At 40.0% G+C, this 19,453-nt stretch overlaps 1 protein-coding gene and 1 long non-coding RNA gene across 4 annotated transcripts in view; one reads left to right on the top strand and one right to left on the bottom strand.

The window, feature by feature from the left end:
• Positions 1 to 2,699: 2,699 nt before the first annotated feature.
• LOC133392820 (uncharacterized) lies at positions 2,700 to 3,376 on the top strand. The gene is made up of 2 exons (XR_009765817.1): positions 2,700 to 2,895; positions 3,001 to 3,376. It is a non-coding gene; the product is annotated as an uncharacterized LOC133392820 (long non-coding RNA).
• Positions 3,377 to 3,419: 43 nt separating this feature from the next.
• Positions 3,420 to 19,453, bottom strand: part of LOC133392817 (uncharacterized) — a 41,869-nt gene continuing 25,835 nt past the window's right edge. The window contains exons 2-8 of one of the 3 annotated variants that reach the window (XM_061654563.1): positions 19,152 to 19,428; positions 18,276 to 19,085; positions 17,787 to 18,198; positions 4,530 to 17,693; positions 4,318 to 4,465; positions 3,955 to 4,235; positions 3,420 to 3,887 (exon numbers count right to left, since the gene is read on the bottom strand). Coding sequence is in view for 1 of the 3 variants with exons in the window: in XM_061654562.1 (XP_061510546.1) it covers positions 4,921 to 15,501 (10,581 nt within the window). In the remaining 2 variants the exon portion in view is untranslated. Of the gene's footprint in view, positions 3,888 to 3,954; positions 4,236 to 4,317; positions 4,466 to 4,529; positions 17,694 to 17,786; positions 18,199 to 18,275; positions 19,086 to 19,151; positions 19,429 to 19,453 lie in introns of those variants that run through there. The other 2 variants (XM_061654561.1, XM_061654562.1) reach the window with 2 other exon arrangements.

Below are 19,453 nucleotides of genomic sequence, written 5' to 3'. Positions count from 1 at the left end.
GCGTTCGAACTGGTGTTCGATCTGTGTTCTGTTGGTGTGTAAATCGTACCTACACAACTGAATTCATCGAACGCGTTCGAACTGGTGTTCGATTTGTGTTCTGTTGGTGTATAAATCGTACCTACACAACTGAATTCATCGAACGCGTTCGAACTGGTGTTCGATCTGTGTTCTGTTGGTGTGGAAATCGTACCTACACAACTGAATTCATCGAACGCGTTCGATCTGATCGGTTAGTGTTCGATCTGTGTTCTGTTGGTATGTAAATCGTACCTACACAACTGAATTCACCGAACGCGTTCGAACTGGTGTTCGATCTGTGTTCTGTTGGTGTGGAAATCGTACCTACACAACTGAATTCATCGAACGCGTTCGATCTGATCGGTTAGTGTTCGATCTGTGTTCTGTTGGTATGTAAATCGTACCTACACAACTGAATTCATCGAACGCGTTCGAACTGGTGTTCGATCTGTGTTCTGTTGGTGTGGAAATCGTACCTACACAACTGAATTCATCGAACGCGTTCGAACTGGTGTTCGATCTGTGTTCTGTTGGTGTGTAAATTATACCTATACAATTCAATAGATCGAGCCCGTTCAAACGCATTAGTCATTGTTCGGGAATGAACTGAACTGAATTGATTGCGCTCATCATGTTTATCCATGTTTAAGTAGTTTTTTTTATAGAATCCTTGAGTGTGTATAAGACATAGGGTACAATATATGCTGGAGACATTTTTGCTCGTATTAGTTTTTTACATGCTAGTTTTTGGTCGGTTTTGCGATAGATTGTGTTGACCAGACAGCAGATGGGCTGATTTATTTAATGTTTTTAAATGATTGGTTTCAACCGCAGAATGAGTACTTCTTTGGCTACAGTATGCGTCTATGGTGGGTAAATGAAAAAAATAACGAATGTTCTTTGTGAATAAAAACCCCATGAAAAAAAGAACGAAAGAATCGTCGTTCACGTTCGGTTCTTTTTGGTGAGCGAACTAGTTCGTTCGCGTTCGGTGAAAAGAATCGTTTTGCCCATGCCTACCAAGCTCGCGTCGTTTTAACACTTTGACCGCCAGCCTGACGTCACAGTTTTTGAGTGAGCACGTAGCGCATGGCAAGAGAGCGATGAGAGCGACAGTTTCTCGGGCCATTGTTATCACTCTTTTGTTTCATTGCGATAAGCGGCGTAGCACATGTCGTTCTCGTTCTCTCTTTCCTACCTCATTCGTTCTCAAGAGAATCACTGAGCGTCAGATACAAAGCTGAGTGGTGAGCAAAGCCGTCATACGAAATCATATGACGCGGCGCTTAAAGTGTTAAAAAGCCTAGAAAGGTCGTTTGGTCAACGGTGCTTCAGTGGGTTGAGGTTTCATTCGAGAAATGGTTAAATCGATGTCATTGTGTGCGCTCTTGGCTGGGATGAACCGTCCTGTACTTGTATACGGGGCCCCTGCTACCGCTTTGCGATTGTGTGCCGAAAGCAGACAGCTGTTTCACACGAAAAATGGTATTCACATTCCTGGCCTGGTATGGTGGATTGTGTGTGTCTTTTAATGCAAAAACTAAAATTTTCATTCTTGACCCTAATCGAACACATCAAGTTTGTGGACCAAAGAGAGGGGGAAATGGGAAAGGTTTCAGTTAGAAGGAAGGGGGGGAAGGGTATAAAAATACTCAAGGAACCTATCTCGCAAAAACTAAGAACTTGTGCCCCGGCTAACCTTTGGGGCCCCAGTCAAAATTGTGGACTGGAGGAAGTGATGGTAGAAAGGCAAGCTATTTCAATTGGAAGGGTTTGGGTCAAAATTGGAAGGGTCGACGGAAAGGAAATATCGATATGAATGATCGCGTAAAATTTGAACTAATTAAGCGGTCGGCAAACTCCGGCCCGAGAAAATATTTAACCGATTTTGAAAGATAGGATGATCCTATTTATTAAAAATTAACTGAACATATTTTAATATGACAATTCATATACCGTTGAACTCTTCCAAATTTGATCACCATAACATGGGTTGTCGGACCAATCAATATGGCCAAATTTGAGGAGAAATTAGAAAATCGAAACGAATAATTACATAAAACCTGACTGTTGATTTTACGAGAACAATTGTTACACACTATTGCTTTTTAAGGATGCAACGATTTTCTAGGAGTTTTTTTTAAAGAAATGCGCTATCAATTGGTCGGACCTGGCCTTACTTGTCCGTGGCCTCATAATAGTACTGAACGATTGTAAGTTTGTCTCGATATTTTTTCAGCTGTTAAGGTTTTTGTACCATCTTCAGATATATCCTGAAACAAATTTGCAACATGGAAGGAAGGGTACATTGAGAAGCGATATTGCGATTTTGCTTAATTGTTTGGAACTTTTTATGACTTTTGCACACTATGCTGCTGACTCTTAATTGAAGAATCTTTAGAATCAATTTTAGAAATTGTAAGTTAATATAACGAATTTGAAACTTGCTTGGATGATATAATTCTTTAAGAAAAACAACAATATAACCAATCGCATTGTTTAATATCATAAACCAGTTATTTTGTGTAATAACTGTAATAATATAATAATGTATGTGTAAAAAAATGCATTCTCCTGGCCCTCAACTCTCGATCATTTAGAAAGCAGCTGATCTAAAGCAGTGGTCTCCAGTCTGTGGTCCGCGGATCACTTGAGACAAACATACTGCAACTCTCAACTACTAAATATGCACTCCCTTTTCAGCAACAAAATGAAGGGAATGGCTCCGCGTTCGAAGCATCTCAACTCGCGCGTCGTTCTGCGTTTGCGTTCAGCTGTGCCCAGGCAGAAACGCTGCTGGCGGAGCGCTATCTGCAGTCGTTGCCTTCGATACTACTGTCCTACGCGCACGAGGAGCAACAGCACCATTAGAAGGTAACGCTTGCACTCAGTAGTGTCGATCACAGTCGATCGGCGGCCTGCCTCGCCCCAGCCCTACTAACCGTTGGAAATGTTTCGTAAATCTTTCTTTCACTCCAGATGTCGAAGATATGGCATCGGTTAGTGGTCAGCGAGTCTAGCCGGCTTGACTAAACAGCCACCAAGGGCTTGCGTGAGGAGATCGAGAAAATGAGTACAGGAAATGGCAGGGAAGGCTATCAATTAGTACGCGAAATGTTTGTTAAGAGGTTGCTGAATTTCGATTAGTGATACGTAGAGTATACAGTGTTATAAAAGAGTAGTGTCATCAGATAGTAGTGTGCGTATGATCTTAAGATACGCGATAAGAATAGAATTTAGATAATTCAAATGGAATGGCTTCTTTCTTAGGAACCTAAGATTCACTTGAGTTTTTGTTCATATTTTCAAATTAAACTACTGTTAGAAACGTAATAAAATTGTAAATCATAAAAAGGTTTTCAATTGTACGATTAATTAAGAATTGCAACACCATCAAATATGATTTTAATGATCTAAATTTATTACCTCTATGTTAATTAACAAATAATAGCATAAGATTTTTGTAGTGTAATGGCGTTGGTATAAAAAAACATCAATAAACAAAACTGATTATCGAATGACTTGCTCCGGAAACATGATTAAGTGTTAAATTTGCAAAGAAACTTTAAATACGATGCTAAAACTAATCCTAAATAACTATCCTATTATTTAGCTACTCTCCTACCTTCTGAATGGTAATCATAGAGCTTATAACCTTTTCACACTCAGATAATTGCTTTTTTTAGGCATTTCTTTCCGAAACTGATCGTTAGCCATTAGAAAAAAGCACAAAAGCTTTGTCAACAAGTTGTGTAATTTGTTTTTTTTAACTTCTTTAAACCCAGACATCAGTGTTGATCAGCGTAGACCAGCGATCGGCTAACAAGCCGCATGCAGCCCTTTGATTTCGGCCTTTTTTGCAAAGTCTGAAAGAAGAATCCAAGTGTTAATTATCAACCAAATAGCAACCAATTTGAAATGCTTATTAAGTACCAATGAATAAAACCAATTCATATGCATCCACGCGTTGAATCCGCATTTAAGTTCAAGTAGCTCATACAAGTTTTATGTAAAAGACTTTCTCCCAGAAATCCACAGTAGTAGTTATTGGACAGTTTATGAATATAACACCAATCCACTCCAAGGCAACCTCCTTCAGGTATAAAACTCCAATAGAAGATTTAATTCATTTAGAGCGCAGAGTAGATTAGACTCGATTGCGGCCGGTTCAGTTTATTGTGTGCATGGAATAAGATCTTCCAACTACATTAAGGCTGAAAGTAGTAAAAACAATGAATTCTTCTTCTTCTTCTTTGGCTCAACAACCGATGTCGGTCAAGGCCTGCCTGTACCCACTTGCGGGCTTGGCTTTCAGTGACTAATTGATTCCCCCCCATAGCAGGATAGTCAGTCCTACATATGGCGGCGCGGTCTATTTGGGGATTGAACCCATGACGGGCATGTTGTTAAGTCGTACGAGTTGACGACTGTACTACGAGACCGGCTAAAAAAACAATGAATATGAATTAATAAATCAACAACTTAAGGATAACTTGACAAAAACTTACGTGTTGAGGAATCCCTTATCAAATGAAGAATGTTGAATAATAATCATTTGAGTGTTTCAAGGTACAAGCTATAGATTAATTGTAGCTATCTCTCTCCCTGACGCGTCCTTAACAAAGAATAAAATCCTAAACAGTGCAGAACATACATAAGCCTAATTCTTGTCGTTAGAAAGCAATATGATACTAGTGACAATTTAAGCCTTTTTTTAAACAGTCAATGATCCTAAAACAATGATATTATAATCATAGCGCATAAGTAACTCAATATAGTACGTTTAAAAGATGAATACAACTCGTTTCGATATCATACAAACCATTACATCCCTTCTGAAACTAAATGACTATTCCTCATTGCCCTCAAAGTATGTTGAAAATTAAGGAACCAATAAACCTATTCCTCGTTTTCTGTTCTATAAATTTTGGGTCTTCCCACACCGCGCCCTGATGGTTTGTATTCGTATTTAAAATCATATCCTTTCTGTGCACGTTGAAACAACACCTCTGTACTAGTGTTATTAATAATTTTTCTTGCATTTTTTATAACCAACACCTGCTCTTTACTGTACTTGTTCGAGTTGATGTTGTTATCAAACACTCTCAAAACGGAACTTTTATACTTCTCAAACACTTCTCTCGAATGATCGTTTAATCCTGTCGTGAAATCTACAGTTGCAAGATCAAGTATCCAGTCGGCCTGATTCCTATCGATATCTCCACCTATTTTATGAAACACGTTCACAAACTTATCAACTAGCTGTGTGTGACCGGCGTGGCGTGTGAGCCTTTGGTATAAATCTGGAAAGTCGGTTTTTAGCCTTTCCTCCAGGATGGAAACCCGCACCACATGCGCCTGCTGCTGATCTTGTCCAGAGCAGTTTCTGCTCGCCTTGCACATACTGCGCCCCGCTTTGATCAGTTCATCCACAGGAATGTTCGTTATTTCAGCGATTTTTTTCAACTCCCCTGCAAATCGACCCGTATGGTGAGCTACACGCGAATCCAGATGATACTCGGGAGTTCTGGAATCGTTCGTGACGGGTAGACCTGTTTCGCCTTGCAACTCATTGGTTGTGGATGATTCATCATTTACGTACGGCGTTTTGCTTAAGCAACGTGCTTTAGGTTTTCCTTTCGGTCTATCATTCGACAAGATCACCGTCGGTGCTTTGAATGTACCATCTCCTATATTGGTCGTGTTGGCAGGGGACTTGCGGGCTCCGCCAACCGCACCATGCTTTAACGGCACACGATGCCAACCCTGTCGAATGTGATGGTGCATGCTATCATCATGCTGGATGGAATCACACAACATGGATCTGAACGAATCCTCTCCTACAGCTTGCAGATCCGGTATAGCTGTTGCTAGTGCTCCGTACAGACAATTATTACCTGTCGTGGCAACAGTTGACTCTCCAGCTCCGAAAGTGAAATGATTGCCCTTCAGATCTAGGTGAATCTCGGGACCACCCGTTCCAGAACTGAACGATTGTTTTATACCCTTTTCCCCGTGGACAGTGATTGTGAGCCCCGATAACGCACCATGTTGTGCCTGTAGCATTTTATGTATCATTGGAGTACAGGCCCCGACACAAGTCAAATCCATTGGAACGTTTTCCCGGATGATGGTGGCAAACAGAGACGGACTACGAGTCTTGTGCATAATCTTCAGCAATTGACCATGATATTCCTCTGTCAGTTGACGCTTTGTTTCTGCTGTCATATCGGGCCGATTCATCTTCTGTTCGTGTTCGTCCTTCAGCCGGTGAACATCTCTGCTCAATTCCGACTCTATCATGCTGCGTCTAATGTCCTTCAATGCTGAACCTACATGTAAAAGGACACTATTTACGCCCATTTTCAGCACTGGCAGCACAACATGTTGTGCGATCAGTTGCCCAACGTGCTTACTTAACGTCGTTTCCCATTGCTCAACCACTTCCCTTTGAAAGCGCTCAAAATCTTTGCCATTTGCCGGGGTTTCTTTCGATGTAGCTGAGTTCTGCTCAATGTTTGCGAGTTTCCGCTCCATTTCGACGTTAATACTATCAAGCAATTGGTGTGTTGCGTTGCGCATTTTATAGACTTGTGTAACACGATCCACACAATCCATTACTCGACTGATTTGGTTGATCAGCACCATGGCACTGTTTGTGGTACCTATTTTTTTATTTGCGTTCCCGATTCCTTGCATCACGCTTTGGCTTATTTGCTTGGTGAATGGAAGGAAGGTTTGTGTTGTGTTCTGTTCCATCATGTATGCATTTGTCAAGTCGTTCACGAGGGCTCTAGCGTCATTTTCCCCTAAACGATCGTACGTTTTCTGCAAATTGTGAGCAACCTTGTGATTTGCTACTTCACCCTTAACTCCAGATAAAATATCCGATGCTAAGGAGTTCAACATGGATTGCAGATGATTTTCAACAACCGTATCCACGGCCGTATTTGCCACAGCAAATGCGACACTTTCTGCTGTTTTGAGCGCCACACACTTCGCTATCTCCTTAACGACCGTCCGTCCACCAACTGCTTTGATTAACTGCTTTCCGGATGATTCGGCAACCCGTTTGCCACCGTACTCGAGACTTGGTCCAGCAACTTTATAACCTATGCGAGACATCTTGGCGCCCTGGGAGAGATACATTCCCACACCGGCCGTACCGATCGTAAAAAGCAGACTTTGTAACTTATGCTTTCCGTAATCTTTCCAGCTGAAGTGACCTGACTTAAAAGAACCCACAGCAAACATGATGTCGCTGACACCTTCGCCCATGAAAGCTCCGGCAACGTGAGTCATCATTCCAACCGAATACACCATCATTATAGCGCCAATTGTTATCTGTGCTACACCAAACGCTAACACCAGTGAGGTTTTCAATATCATTTCCATGGTCCATTTTCTCTCTCCTAGCTCTAACAGATGCTCTAATCCATTTGTGATGAAGATCCGCATCTCATCGATGCTTCCAAAGTTTCCTTTACCATAAAAGTCCATGATCGATTTCAGCGCGCCATGCGGAACATTTAATGCTGCTAGAGACGATTTCGACTTACTTAAGACATTCTCAATATGTTTAGCAGTTCCGTTTTCAATTAACAGCAATTGATTGTTAAACCACTTTTCAATCGCAACTCCAACGTCGTAGGATTCAAGAAGTCCATGCTTTTGATTGATTGATGCAATGCATGATTTTAAATAGGCTACGCTAGTTCGGTCATCTTTCGAATTGAACCTGTAGCTTGTCATTGCATTCTTTATTTCTTCAGACATGTTATTTGAAGGAGAAAATAACAACAATTCCATTAAAGGGTTTGGAACAATAAAACGGTTTTTAAGCAGCACATCCACCAGGAGCTTGGTGTATTCTTGAGACAAACCAATATCCTTAGAAAGTATGCTTATCCATGCCCCTTTCGACCATGATGTTTTATACATTGCCTTGATTTTACTTTCATCGATCTCATGCGTGGCCATAGGAGGGAGTATTATCTTATGCTCCAGTAAGTCGGTAAAAAACATTTGATGGGGATTGGGCTTCAATTCTATACGAATGTCAGAACAGTTCTCCTCTTCTAGTTGTCGTGCAATGTTTCTCAGAGCTAATCTGTAGGCAAAACATGAAGCAAGGACGTTTCTAACGACACTCTCATACACTGGATAGGTGGGAAGCAAGACATCCTGGCTATCGTCATAGTTCATTGGTAGGACAAACGTTTCACCCCTTTTTTGTAGAACATTACGCTTAAGTAGTTCTGCGATGATATTTTTCGCTTCACTCGTTGTAATTCTTGTCTTGTTTGTAATATCCTGAACTGTTATAGAATCAAAGGCAGAGAACACACAACCAGTAATTCTACTTGGGTCTATGGTTGCCTTTTCGTTGCATGATAGTAGACCATTTTCTTCAAGAGAGGTATACTTCGTTCTACCGATCATATCAATGAGCTTCTCTTTCTCATAGTAAAACTGTGACTGTTGTTCGTGGATCAACAAGATCTGGTGCTTATCTAGCTTAACAACTGCTTTCACCAGCTGTCCTTTGTCTACCTTTTCCTTCAGAACGTTCATTAGAGCAGGATTCATTATTTTGAGCCGTTCTTCATTGATCGCAACATACCTTTCAACACTGAGCAGAGCCTTTTGGTTAATAAGTGTTTCCCAAAATTCGCTTCTGCTTGGAAATGAAAATGATTCTCGAATAGCTGTCAGAAATTCTTTGTCATCAATAGGGCCCCTATGTTGAGCTAAGAACTTCTTCAACTGATCTACAGGTATCCCGTACTCGACGTGAAGTCTCTGAATCTGATCATTAGGTATGTTATCGATTACTTGAGCCTTCTTTATCATGCCGATTCGTACAAGATCGTCAAAGATTATTCCAGCAACATCCTCCTTTATTTCATAATTAACAAACGATTCAGGACTTACAGCATGACCCAACATGTCGTCTATGGATTGAATGAACAATGAGTATAGATTAATGAGACACTTCTTTTGCTCTTCATAGCCCTCGATCGGTGGTGTGTTATTCTTTAGCTTACACACCATACCTGATGCATGCATTGCATATTTTATATGATCGTTTAAGAGTTTTTCTGCCATACGCAAATCCTTTTTGAAGTCGCCAACGTTCATGTTGTCAAGCGATCGTGTGTATGCACGATAGTAATAAGCGGCTTCGCAAAAACACGGTTCATTCGAGATAACTTTCCCAAACAGTTGCATTGCTGTATCGCGATGCTTCGAATCGTGTTGTGAAATATATTTTCCCAATTTGATCATTTGCATTGGGTTTTCTTCAACCCAAGCTGGCCAATAGTTTGCGCTCGTTGCTTTCAGATCATCAAATTGTGATAGAAAGTGCTCCAACAGTTGTTTTACTTCCCGCTTGGAAGCGTCATCTGATGCTTTTCCTATCTGTACATTGTTTTCGTCTAACCAAAACGACCATCTGTCCAAACAACATTGGAGCAGAATATCCTTCACTGCCTCTTTCGCATTAGCTAAAAGTTTCATTTTTTTCTCATACAACTCGTTGAATGCTTCAAAACAACTCTCTTCTGTTTTAATAGTGGTTTCGTAATAAGTTTTTATAGCAGATATGCGGAAAAGCTCATCGACATTGCGTTTTTGCTTGAGGGTAAATATCATAGAACGATTGTGCATTTTTCCATCGGTTATCATTATTATCATCCGACCCGATCCCTTATCTCCGCTTCTAGCTGCTCTTCCGAATGCTTGCTCTTCAATTCGAATGTTCGCCGGAAGGTATGTTAGTATCACGTGTAACCCTCCGGCCTTCCGAAGGTCGTCGGATATTTTTATATCTGTGCCACGACCTGCCAAATTGGTAGCAATGATAACGTGTCCCGGTTCCAACTTTCTATCCCCTTCCGCAACATCAAACGTTTCATAATCACGTACATAAGTGTGAACGTTTGAGTGCTCCTCAGAATCAAACACCATCTGGAATGATTCGACATCCCTGATCGTCTCACAAATGATCAGGACCGATCTTTTATCAATTTTTGTTAGTTTATTCACCTCTTGTCGTATTTGTTTTTTCCAATCCTCACTGCTCGAACAAATGATAGGTTCATACTCTTCAAACTGCTTCGACTTGGCGGTAGGAACAGTAACAAAGTCAACCCGATGTATCTCCTCAAGCAGATGTCTTTCTCTCTGTGATCCTAACGTGCCTGTCAATCCATATAGCAGTTTGTATTTCTTCAGGTATGTAACGTTGGAAATGAAAACTGCTTTCAGGCTTTGGGTTGACAGCTTACAACCGTGCTTAAGCTGCAAAAATTGGTGCAACGCCTCATCCCACTGTGAGCTCACCTGATCAGTACCCGTATCCCTATCGAGAATAATTACATTTGCATTAAGGTCGGCACTTGTTCCCGATCTATCGACGTCGACCACATAGTACTGTCCCGGGACCATGTACAGCGCTGTTATGGCACTGGATATCCAACGGTCCAAGTGTCTCTCCACGAATGCTTTTAGATAATTTGGTATTTTGATGCACGTTTCGCGTTCGAGACAAGACATAAGCAAGAAGCTTAGACGATCTTTGTATTGTGTGAAATCTGGTCTAAGTACTTTTTCTAATTTGTTGGAATCAATAGCTTTCGTTTGTAATCTTCCTGCGTCATTTATTATTCCAGACTTGATTAATCTCTCCCATAGCACCATTACATTCGATTTTCCCAAAGCATTGTCCAAACTTTGGATATCCTCTTTCTGGATGATTGCATACATGTCACTTAAAACTGATCTTTTAACCGCTTCCATATGTACATCTTCCGGAAGATCGGTTGGACTGTTGACCATTTGCCAAATAAACAAATATACTGATTCCAGCTTATCCATACCAGCAATGTCATGCGACAGGTATAGCATATTGTTTCCCTTATCGAGCAACATGCTGTCCACCTCATCGACGATCACATTTTCAAAGCTACGATCACCCAATACATGCTTTCCATAAAATCTGTCTAATAAATAGTCACGTTGAAAGTTTGCCAAATCTCCGTAAATTATTTGATTACATGAGTAAGCTTCCTTTCGCTCCTCTATCTGTTCGCTACAGTTGTGGGAGGCACTAAGACCAAACAATTCGTAGATATCATTGTTGGTGACAGCATCTCGTTGAGCCAGTACTGAGGAGCTGGTGATAATATCTACCTTCTCCCCTAGGAGCGCTTTAATGATCGCGGTCGCTACTACGATCAATGATTTACCTTCGCCTGTAGATACTTGTGCCAAAGTGCTGTTATCGTTGACTAGTAAGGCCAAAATTGTCAATAGCTGGGTGTCTCGTAACTTAAACCCTCTCTTAAGCTCAATTGCCCTACCTATTACAGCAAGCATTTCTTCGTACATGTTTGTATTCGTTTTCTGGTTCTTAACATGGAACTCTTGAACCCATTTTTCTACGTCGTTGAGCAAAAAAGAGGATATCAAACTCGTGTGTATCGTTCTCTTGTTATTATAAATGCTTGTTACTGAATTTTCAATTTGAGGTAAATGTTTCACTATATTATTTGATGTGTTAGCATTGCCTCTAATGATAGTTGCTATCTGTGAAATATTTAATTCCTTTAAGTTTATCTTGAACTTTTCTTCCATATGTTTAATCCATTTCTTGATACTACATCGACTTAAAAGGTTAATATCATCAACACATAAATTCCACTTTTGTTTATGAAAGCAAGATAGCACGTTTAATAACATAGAATGCGTAAGCTCACTGCGCTTTTCCACCAACGATTCAAATAAATTCTCCACCAACTTGTTTCCATACGTGTTCTCTATGGACAGAACGAAGAACGAAGCAGAAGTTAAGGCTTCCGAGTCATTTCCCCACGTTATAAGAGCTTTCAACTTATGTGTCCAATAGCATTCCTTAAGCACATAAGGCCACTCTGTTAGCTCCAGTTCATCTAAACGAACCGATTCTATTGGAATGTTACTCAGCAAGTGCAAGATATCTTCAACACACTGCGCAGGACAAGGCTTACGAGTAAACTGAACAGAAAATACTAACAAAACTGCCTTATTTTCGATGTTTGACATGTACTTGCGCCATTTGGGTTTTTCCTGCAGCTGTCTCTTGTAGCAGTTCTCCAGCTGCAGCAACACCAGCTCATCTGTCCAACTGCACTGATTGTATGCTGCAACAATCCATGAAAAGGTGTACCTTTCTTGCCTTGCTTCAACAGTGTGAGCAAGTATAGAGTTGATTAAGAAACACAGTTCGTTAGATGACACATGGCTGCCTTCGAAAGAAAAACGCAGCAAGATGCTTTCGAACACTCCATGTTGGCCGGTGTATTTGGGAGAAATGTTCTTCAGACGATGAGCAATTTGGTCCTTCTCATCGGCTGAAAAAAATGCTGCAATCTTTTCAACTGTTATCTCGTCTTCTAAATCTTCAAACATTTTAGCGAAATTAGAACTGTTTCGATAAAATACTTCTCGTTCGAAGTAATTCTCGATGGTCTGTATGTCCTGCATTCCGTTTATCTCCGTCAGAATTCGTCTGAAAATTCGATCCTTGTGCAGACGCTCTTCTTCTAACTGGCGGAAGCTTTCATTGATTTTCAGTTGAATGAATTCGTTCGATTTGTGTAAAATGTGTGTAATTTTAATGGATTTTGGATTATGATCTTCTATCAGAACGATTTCATTGTCTTCATTCTTGGCATACACCCGAATGTTCACATCATATACATACGCTAGCAGTATTCTGTAACTTTTGCACATGATTCCTTCCTGCTTTAAGTTGATCTGGAATATTTCTTGTATTTTTTCATCGGCACAACACCTTTCCCAATCATATTCAGCATTTTCGGCACGCTTCAGTTCATCATACAGTGAGCTTAACACCTTATCTTTTCTAATCAATTCTTCAAAATCCTCCAGCAAACCATCGTCATCAATGCTTTCATTCCACAGACGGAATGCTTCTTGATGTTTAGATTTCTTTAGTTCTGCTGCTAATGATTGCGTTATAGCATCAATATTTCTTTGCTGTTTCTCCAAATAATTCTGATACTCATCATAAAACAGTTTCACACGTTTATTTTCATCTTTTGAGCTATCTGTTTCCATAATGAATGTTTCTACGGCACGTTTGATCGCATTGTCGTTACTTTCTGATGCTTTTGCCATGAATTTGTTAATGTTATCTCGTTGTGCTGGATTGTTTTCAAAAATGTATTGCTTCAAAGTGCCAAGATCGGGATGATAAAATGTGTCATTCTTTTCATCCGTTTCTTCCAGATATCTCCCTACAGTCTTTGCTGTCAATACGAAACGATTCACTGTTGTGAAACAGATCGGCAGTTCCTGTGTAATTTCTTTCAGAATTGCTATTTTATACTTGATTTTCAACGTTTCTGTAACATTCGTTATCTTAGCACTGCAATCCCTTCCAAGCAAACGTTCGAACTGTGATTTTAATGATTTAAAATGTTCCACCAAAGACACCAGCTCAGGGCGATCAGCAGGACGTGTTCGAAGCTGTAGCCAATCGTCTAGATTCAAGTTATTGTACAATTTGCTGAATATTTCCTCTCGACCAGGATCTTTATACATTTCACCAAGTTTAACAAACTCGTTTCGATCCTGATCAGAAGTATCTTGTGTAAAATTAACAAACCGTTTTATGTCCAGATCCGTGACTCGATCAAGATCTGCGTATTGGCTTTCAACAACTTGCTGCAATGCATCACAATTCAAATATTCTTTCACCTGTTCAGCCATTTCTTGTTGCCTTTCTTTTTCAATCTGCTGTTGTGTTAAACGTTGCTTTTCTTGTTCGATTCGCTGTTGCAACATGTTCTGCCTTTCTTGTTCGATCCGTTGTTTTTCCAGTTCCTGTCTTTCCTTTTCGATTCGTTGTCTCTCCAATTCCTGCTGTTCTTGCTCAATCCGTTGTTTTTCCAATTGTTCCTTTTCGTTTTCAATCCGTTGTTTCTCCAATTCCTGCTTCCTTTCTCTCTCGATCCGTTGTTTTTCCAAATTTTGTTTTTCAAGTTCTTCCCGTTGTTTCTTTAATTCCTGTTTTTCTTTCTCGATTCGCAGCCGTTCTAATTCTTGCTTTTCTCTCTCGATTCTTTGTTTTTCCAATTGCTGCCTTTCTTGTTCAATTTCTTGCAAGTATTCGGAAAATGCAGCAGCAATGCGCAGCCCAGGAATGGATTTCTTCCCTATTGCTTTCGCATGATGCTGTCTGTCGGTACGTGACTGGGTGTTGTTCCTTTCCCTGAATTCGTTACTAGATTGATGGTCAATTCTTGATACCTGGAATCCAGCATATTTGTAGCTGCTGTCGATGTAAGCCTTATATGGACAATACATTCTGCTGGATGAATTTTCTTCATAGAACGACAGCTGAAGTTTGCTCTTTTCATCCTGTCCATACAATTTTGGTTCGTGCGTTATGTAATCCACATAACCCATGTCCCAACCATTTTTACCGTGCGCACCATACAATCCACCATTTCCGTTATCTCCATCATTGCCCCGGTTGCAGTATGTCTTAATGTCAAACGTACGACCGTCGTATAAACGTTTAATTGTCACTTCGCCAGCAAATCCACCTTGACCTCCCAGCCCATATCCTCCGCCAGCCTGTCCACGCTGGCCAGATGTTCCCTTGTACATCAGAAACGATTGGCAGTTGTAAAACGTTGTGCCTTGCTGAAAAGAAAAAGTTATCTCGCAGCCATCGTGCGTTTCCACCTCGATGTAAAGACTGTTAAAGTAATCGATACGAAAATCCGTGTGATAAAGTACGTTTTCTCTGTGAGTGGTATTGACGGGAAATAAGGGCATTGTTGTAACCAACCACTGTGTTTTAATGTTTCGAGTTAAGTTTTTAATGTTTTTGACAGTGGTTTCTACGCGGCTAGCACGAGGCCCCTCCAAAAACTTGGCAGTCGGCGGAAACTTGTCCTCAAAGTCTGCCCTAGAGATACCTTTACCGTCGACGCCCGCCTTTCCATTGCCACCATCCTGACCGTTGCTTCCGTTTGCACCGTTCGAAATGATCGTCAATCGTTCGGGGTGTTGAATTGTGTTTGCCTGCAATAAAACGTTACCTCCACTTTCGCCCGGATATCCATCGGCTCCTTGTTTGCCAACACCGTTCCCATCCGTACCGGCATTGGACGTGTAGGTATGGTCGTTATCTTTCCCAGACACATTCCAACGAACCGCAGTGCACACTTTGATTTCGTTCGCCAAAACCACCAGATTTCGCCCATGCCAAACATCGCGAGAAAGATCCACATCGATGGTAAGAATGATGCCAGCAAAGATACGAACCTCTTCAACAGTAGAGTTGGCCAAGAGGGTTTCTATGCGTGATTTAATTTCACTTAGCACGATATGCTTCCCTTTCACTTCAATCACCGTTCGGCTGTCCACACTCCTCTTCCATATCGTCACCGGCAATTCCATGATCGGATGTCTTTCGTTATTGTTATTGGACTATGTTATTGCTTATTTGCACGTTGTTTTTTATTCACTGATTCACTTTAATGGTAAGCACCAGCCACAACCGCTTATCACTTTATACATTTTCCTTATCGACGACCATATATCCCGTATCTTGTTGGTTTTATACGTTAATTGCTTAATAGATTACAGCCGTTTCGAAGAATCAATCCTTCACGCAGGGCATCAGCACGTTACACTGTCTTGCTTCGTTTGACGCTACATACCATCAGACTTCACTCACATTCAACCACATTTGTATAATTTCACAATTTAATTGCAACATTGTCAATCACACTACTGTACTGCTATGGAGTGGAAATTCCGAAGCTGTCAAGGTCACGTTGGTTCACACAACTGCAGAATAACTGAAACCGTCTCCGTCTGCCGGAATCGCAGACAAAAAAAACAAGCAAAATGCTTTACATTGGGGAATTCCCATCACCACATGTTTATCATTTCGTTTGAAGTCGCACAAATCACTTAACGTTTTTGCTACGTTACTTTCTTTCTCAATGAACCAATTTAAACACTTTACGTTCTCACTCTCAATTTATATGCACTCGGTCATGCGCACTTCATGACGCCGGCCGGTGTTTACCGGTATTGACACGAACATGTGATGACGCATCCTTTGCAAGATACGCTTAGCTCGACGCACACGATTAGAGAAGGGTAGTGGCCTTAACTCATCTGTTGCGAGCTGTTTAACTCGTTTGATATTGCTTTTTTCAAAACACTGGTACGATAACTGTGACAAATTGTATTCTTAAACAGAAATTACAGCTGATAAAAGCTTGCCTCAATTCACTGGACGGAACACGCCACACAAACTCACTCCGTGTGTTACCGCTAGCGGCACTCACGACGAAGTGATACGGCGTTTGCTTTGCACGATGTTCAAAGCACGATCCAAGATAAGAAAGGGGTTGATGCATACCTTTCAGGTGCCCTCAGACGATACGCTTTCTGCTTGAAAAACTTCCATCTTTTTCCTCATGGACAGGGCAATCTAGCAGGGTTCGCGAAGGGATAACGAACTAGCAAAAACCATCTAATTGTTACTGGTTACCATGTAAATATTACTAGCAACCGTTCAACATTCTTTTGTATTTCAACACATGATACAATATAAATATTAAAGTATTACAAAAACCGTATTTCACCTACAAATGTATGTTAAAAAATTGTAATAATTCATTTTTGCCAATTAGTAGCATTTATTATAATAAAAATGCTAGTATAAAGACGAGGAGGCACGAGACCGCGAGCAGTTTCCGACATTCCTGAGGTCAAGACCGCAAAGCGGTTGTAGCGCCAGATATGTAAGTAAGTGTGGTATAAGCAAATAAAAAATGACAAAGGCAATAGCGTACGTTTACGATACAAGTACTTCTTCTTCTATTTGGCCTTCTTCTTCTATCTTCCTATGGGGACATGCAGCCCTATATAGGATTTCGAGACTTTAGTACCATGCAGCTTGATAGCCAGATATTGCTACCGGGGGGCCAGGCGGCCCCCTCTAAGTTTGAACGTACGACGGGCATGTTGTTAAGTCGTGCGAGCTGACGACTGCACACCACGGGACCGCTATATAAGTACACAAATACGTTTATAAAACTGATATGGAGGCGTTTTTTGAAAATGAAATCAACAAACAAACATTAATACATAAATTGAATCAATTGAATCAACCTACTTACTCCGGAAAATGTATTTAATGTATACACTGCAATCAAACTATAAATACGACATTACAAACTCTGCTCTTCTAGTCCTAATTTCTAGTGATCTATTATTCAACTACTATACTACTAACTGAATAGTAATCATCTTACTTATAACATTTTCACATTTAGGTAATTGCATTTTGCATTTTGCATTTTAATTTTGATTGCAGCACAAGGTCTGCATTATCTTATCCTTATCAACATAATCGGTGTGGTGGATGAGCTGGATGAGACTTTCCCATTATCTGAAGTTGTGGAACTCTAACTTGCTCCTATCTATCAGATGACCAGGCTGCCCCATGAGATGGCTATTTTACAACATGTTCTTAGACCCATAACACTATAGTTGCACTTTAGTGTTGAGATGGCTCTTTGCCATCTAGGCAATTTGTCCTAATGCAGAGCTGAACGAAACCGGTCGAAGGTCTGGAAAGGAGACAAATATGTTGATAACCGTTAGATAAGCCTCCTCCAGGTGCAGCATTAAAAAAAAATTACAATTCAAATTAATAATGTTACCTCACGTTCACGTTGCCAATAGATAGTACCGATTCCAATCCCATTATGTATTAACATAATTTAACACAATCACAATTAACAAAATCAGCTCAATACATATTAGGGCAGATGGAATGGCAGACATTTATCCATACAGAGTTTTTATGTTTCTAGTCAATTGTGGTAATTGCTATCTTGCTAGCGAGACCTGTCGGAGATCGGGTGTCTACATGGATTGGAGACTGCAGCCATGGACCGAGCATCCTGGAGAATTGTTGTGGACCGGGCCATGTCACACCGTCGTGCTCTATCGTGAGCAGCCCAACAAGAGAAAAAGAGAGAGTGCTAGCTGTTTCATTGAAACATTGCTATGGTATATGCTGAACATTCATTCACATGGCAGTTTTGTGGCACTTTATCAATTTCATTAGGCCTAATAATAAAATAATATTAATAAAACATAAGAAAATTATATAAATTTTGAGAATTTTAATACGAAAAGTAACTTACTCGCTTAGAAGTCTCCATGCAAAAAGGCGAATCCAACACCCACTGAGCGTTTGAAGGAATAGTTTTTAAATTACATGGTATTACATCATTTTAAATCCTAAAGTAAGCTTAGATCTTCATAATTATTTTATCTACTCATAAACATTTCCACTGATTATTTAGCTTATTCTGGTGAAATATCATATTTCTTAAAGCAAAAATACTAAAACGAGCATACAATATAAGCTTGTTACATACAATTAGAACCCAGAGGTAATCATTTCCTATATGATGTTTAGACTTTTTACACTTTTTCAAAATGTCCTATTGTGTTTGTATGAGTGTGTTTTTTGCAAACCCTCTCTTTTCATAAATAAAAAAAAACTTTACAGTTATCAAATATTTTATCTGAGTCTGGTACACCGTTTAACATGCTCGATGGTTTCTTGATATTTAAAATTATTTAAAAATAAAACCATAATCCATTCATATGTTTGGCGAATGACGCATACATTAAAAATCTTGAATTTTTATGCAAATGACTTTTTTGAGTTTTGCAAATGACTTTTTGTGACGAGACTTCATATGACAACATATGTTTACATTTTAACGGTGTTATATAATCCCATACTAATCTTAATTCTAAACATTTACTGAGTCTATGACCTTTTTTATGGCAAAAATAAAATTTTACTTCGTCCCTGTTTCTTAAGAATTATCACGAAGCAGACAAGTATATCTAAAAACAGTGAGATAACAAGGCGTTGGTAACTGATCAGAACGTTATTATTGACGTAGAAAGCAACTTCTTGTTGTTATGGTGCGGAAATACTGAAACGAAAACATAATATCATGAGTTATTTCTAATCAATCCGCTTCTTATATCTCAATATTTACAAAATAGTTCATCGTCCAGTTATTATCTTTAGAAGTGATGATCAGCGTAATAATAATTTATAAATCACAGGAACTACACAGGAACAGTAAGCGTATCATCGTGTCATATAGGAAGAACGAAGGCTGATTGACATCATATATCAGGCTACATGTATCAGTACGTAAGTAAGTAGAATTTGTGCAATAACGGTTCTGACTGAACAACTACGATTATCTGCAAGATTCTGGTTCCAATGTCAATCGATAATCTCTCGATCCTTGTGCGCTTAGCTGCGTTCTGATGTGGAAGGATGAGACAAGGG

The sequence above is a fragment of the Anopheles gambiae genome, chromosome 3, assembly GCF_943734735.2.
Source record: "Anopheles gambiae chromosome 3, idAnoGambNW_F1_1, whole genome shotgun sequence".
Lineage (NCBI taxonomy): Eukaryota > Metazoa > Arthropoda > Insecta > Diptera > Culicidae > Anopheles > Anopheles gambiae.
The sequence above is the reverse complement of the archived record's forward strand: the minus strand, read 5'-3'. Positions and strand labels throughout refer to the sequence as shown.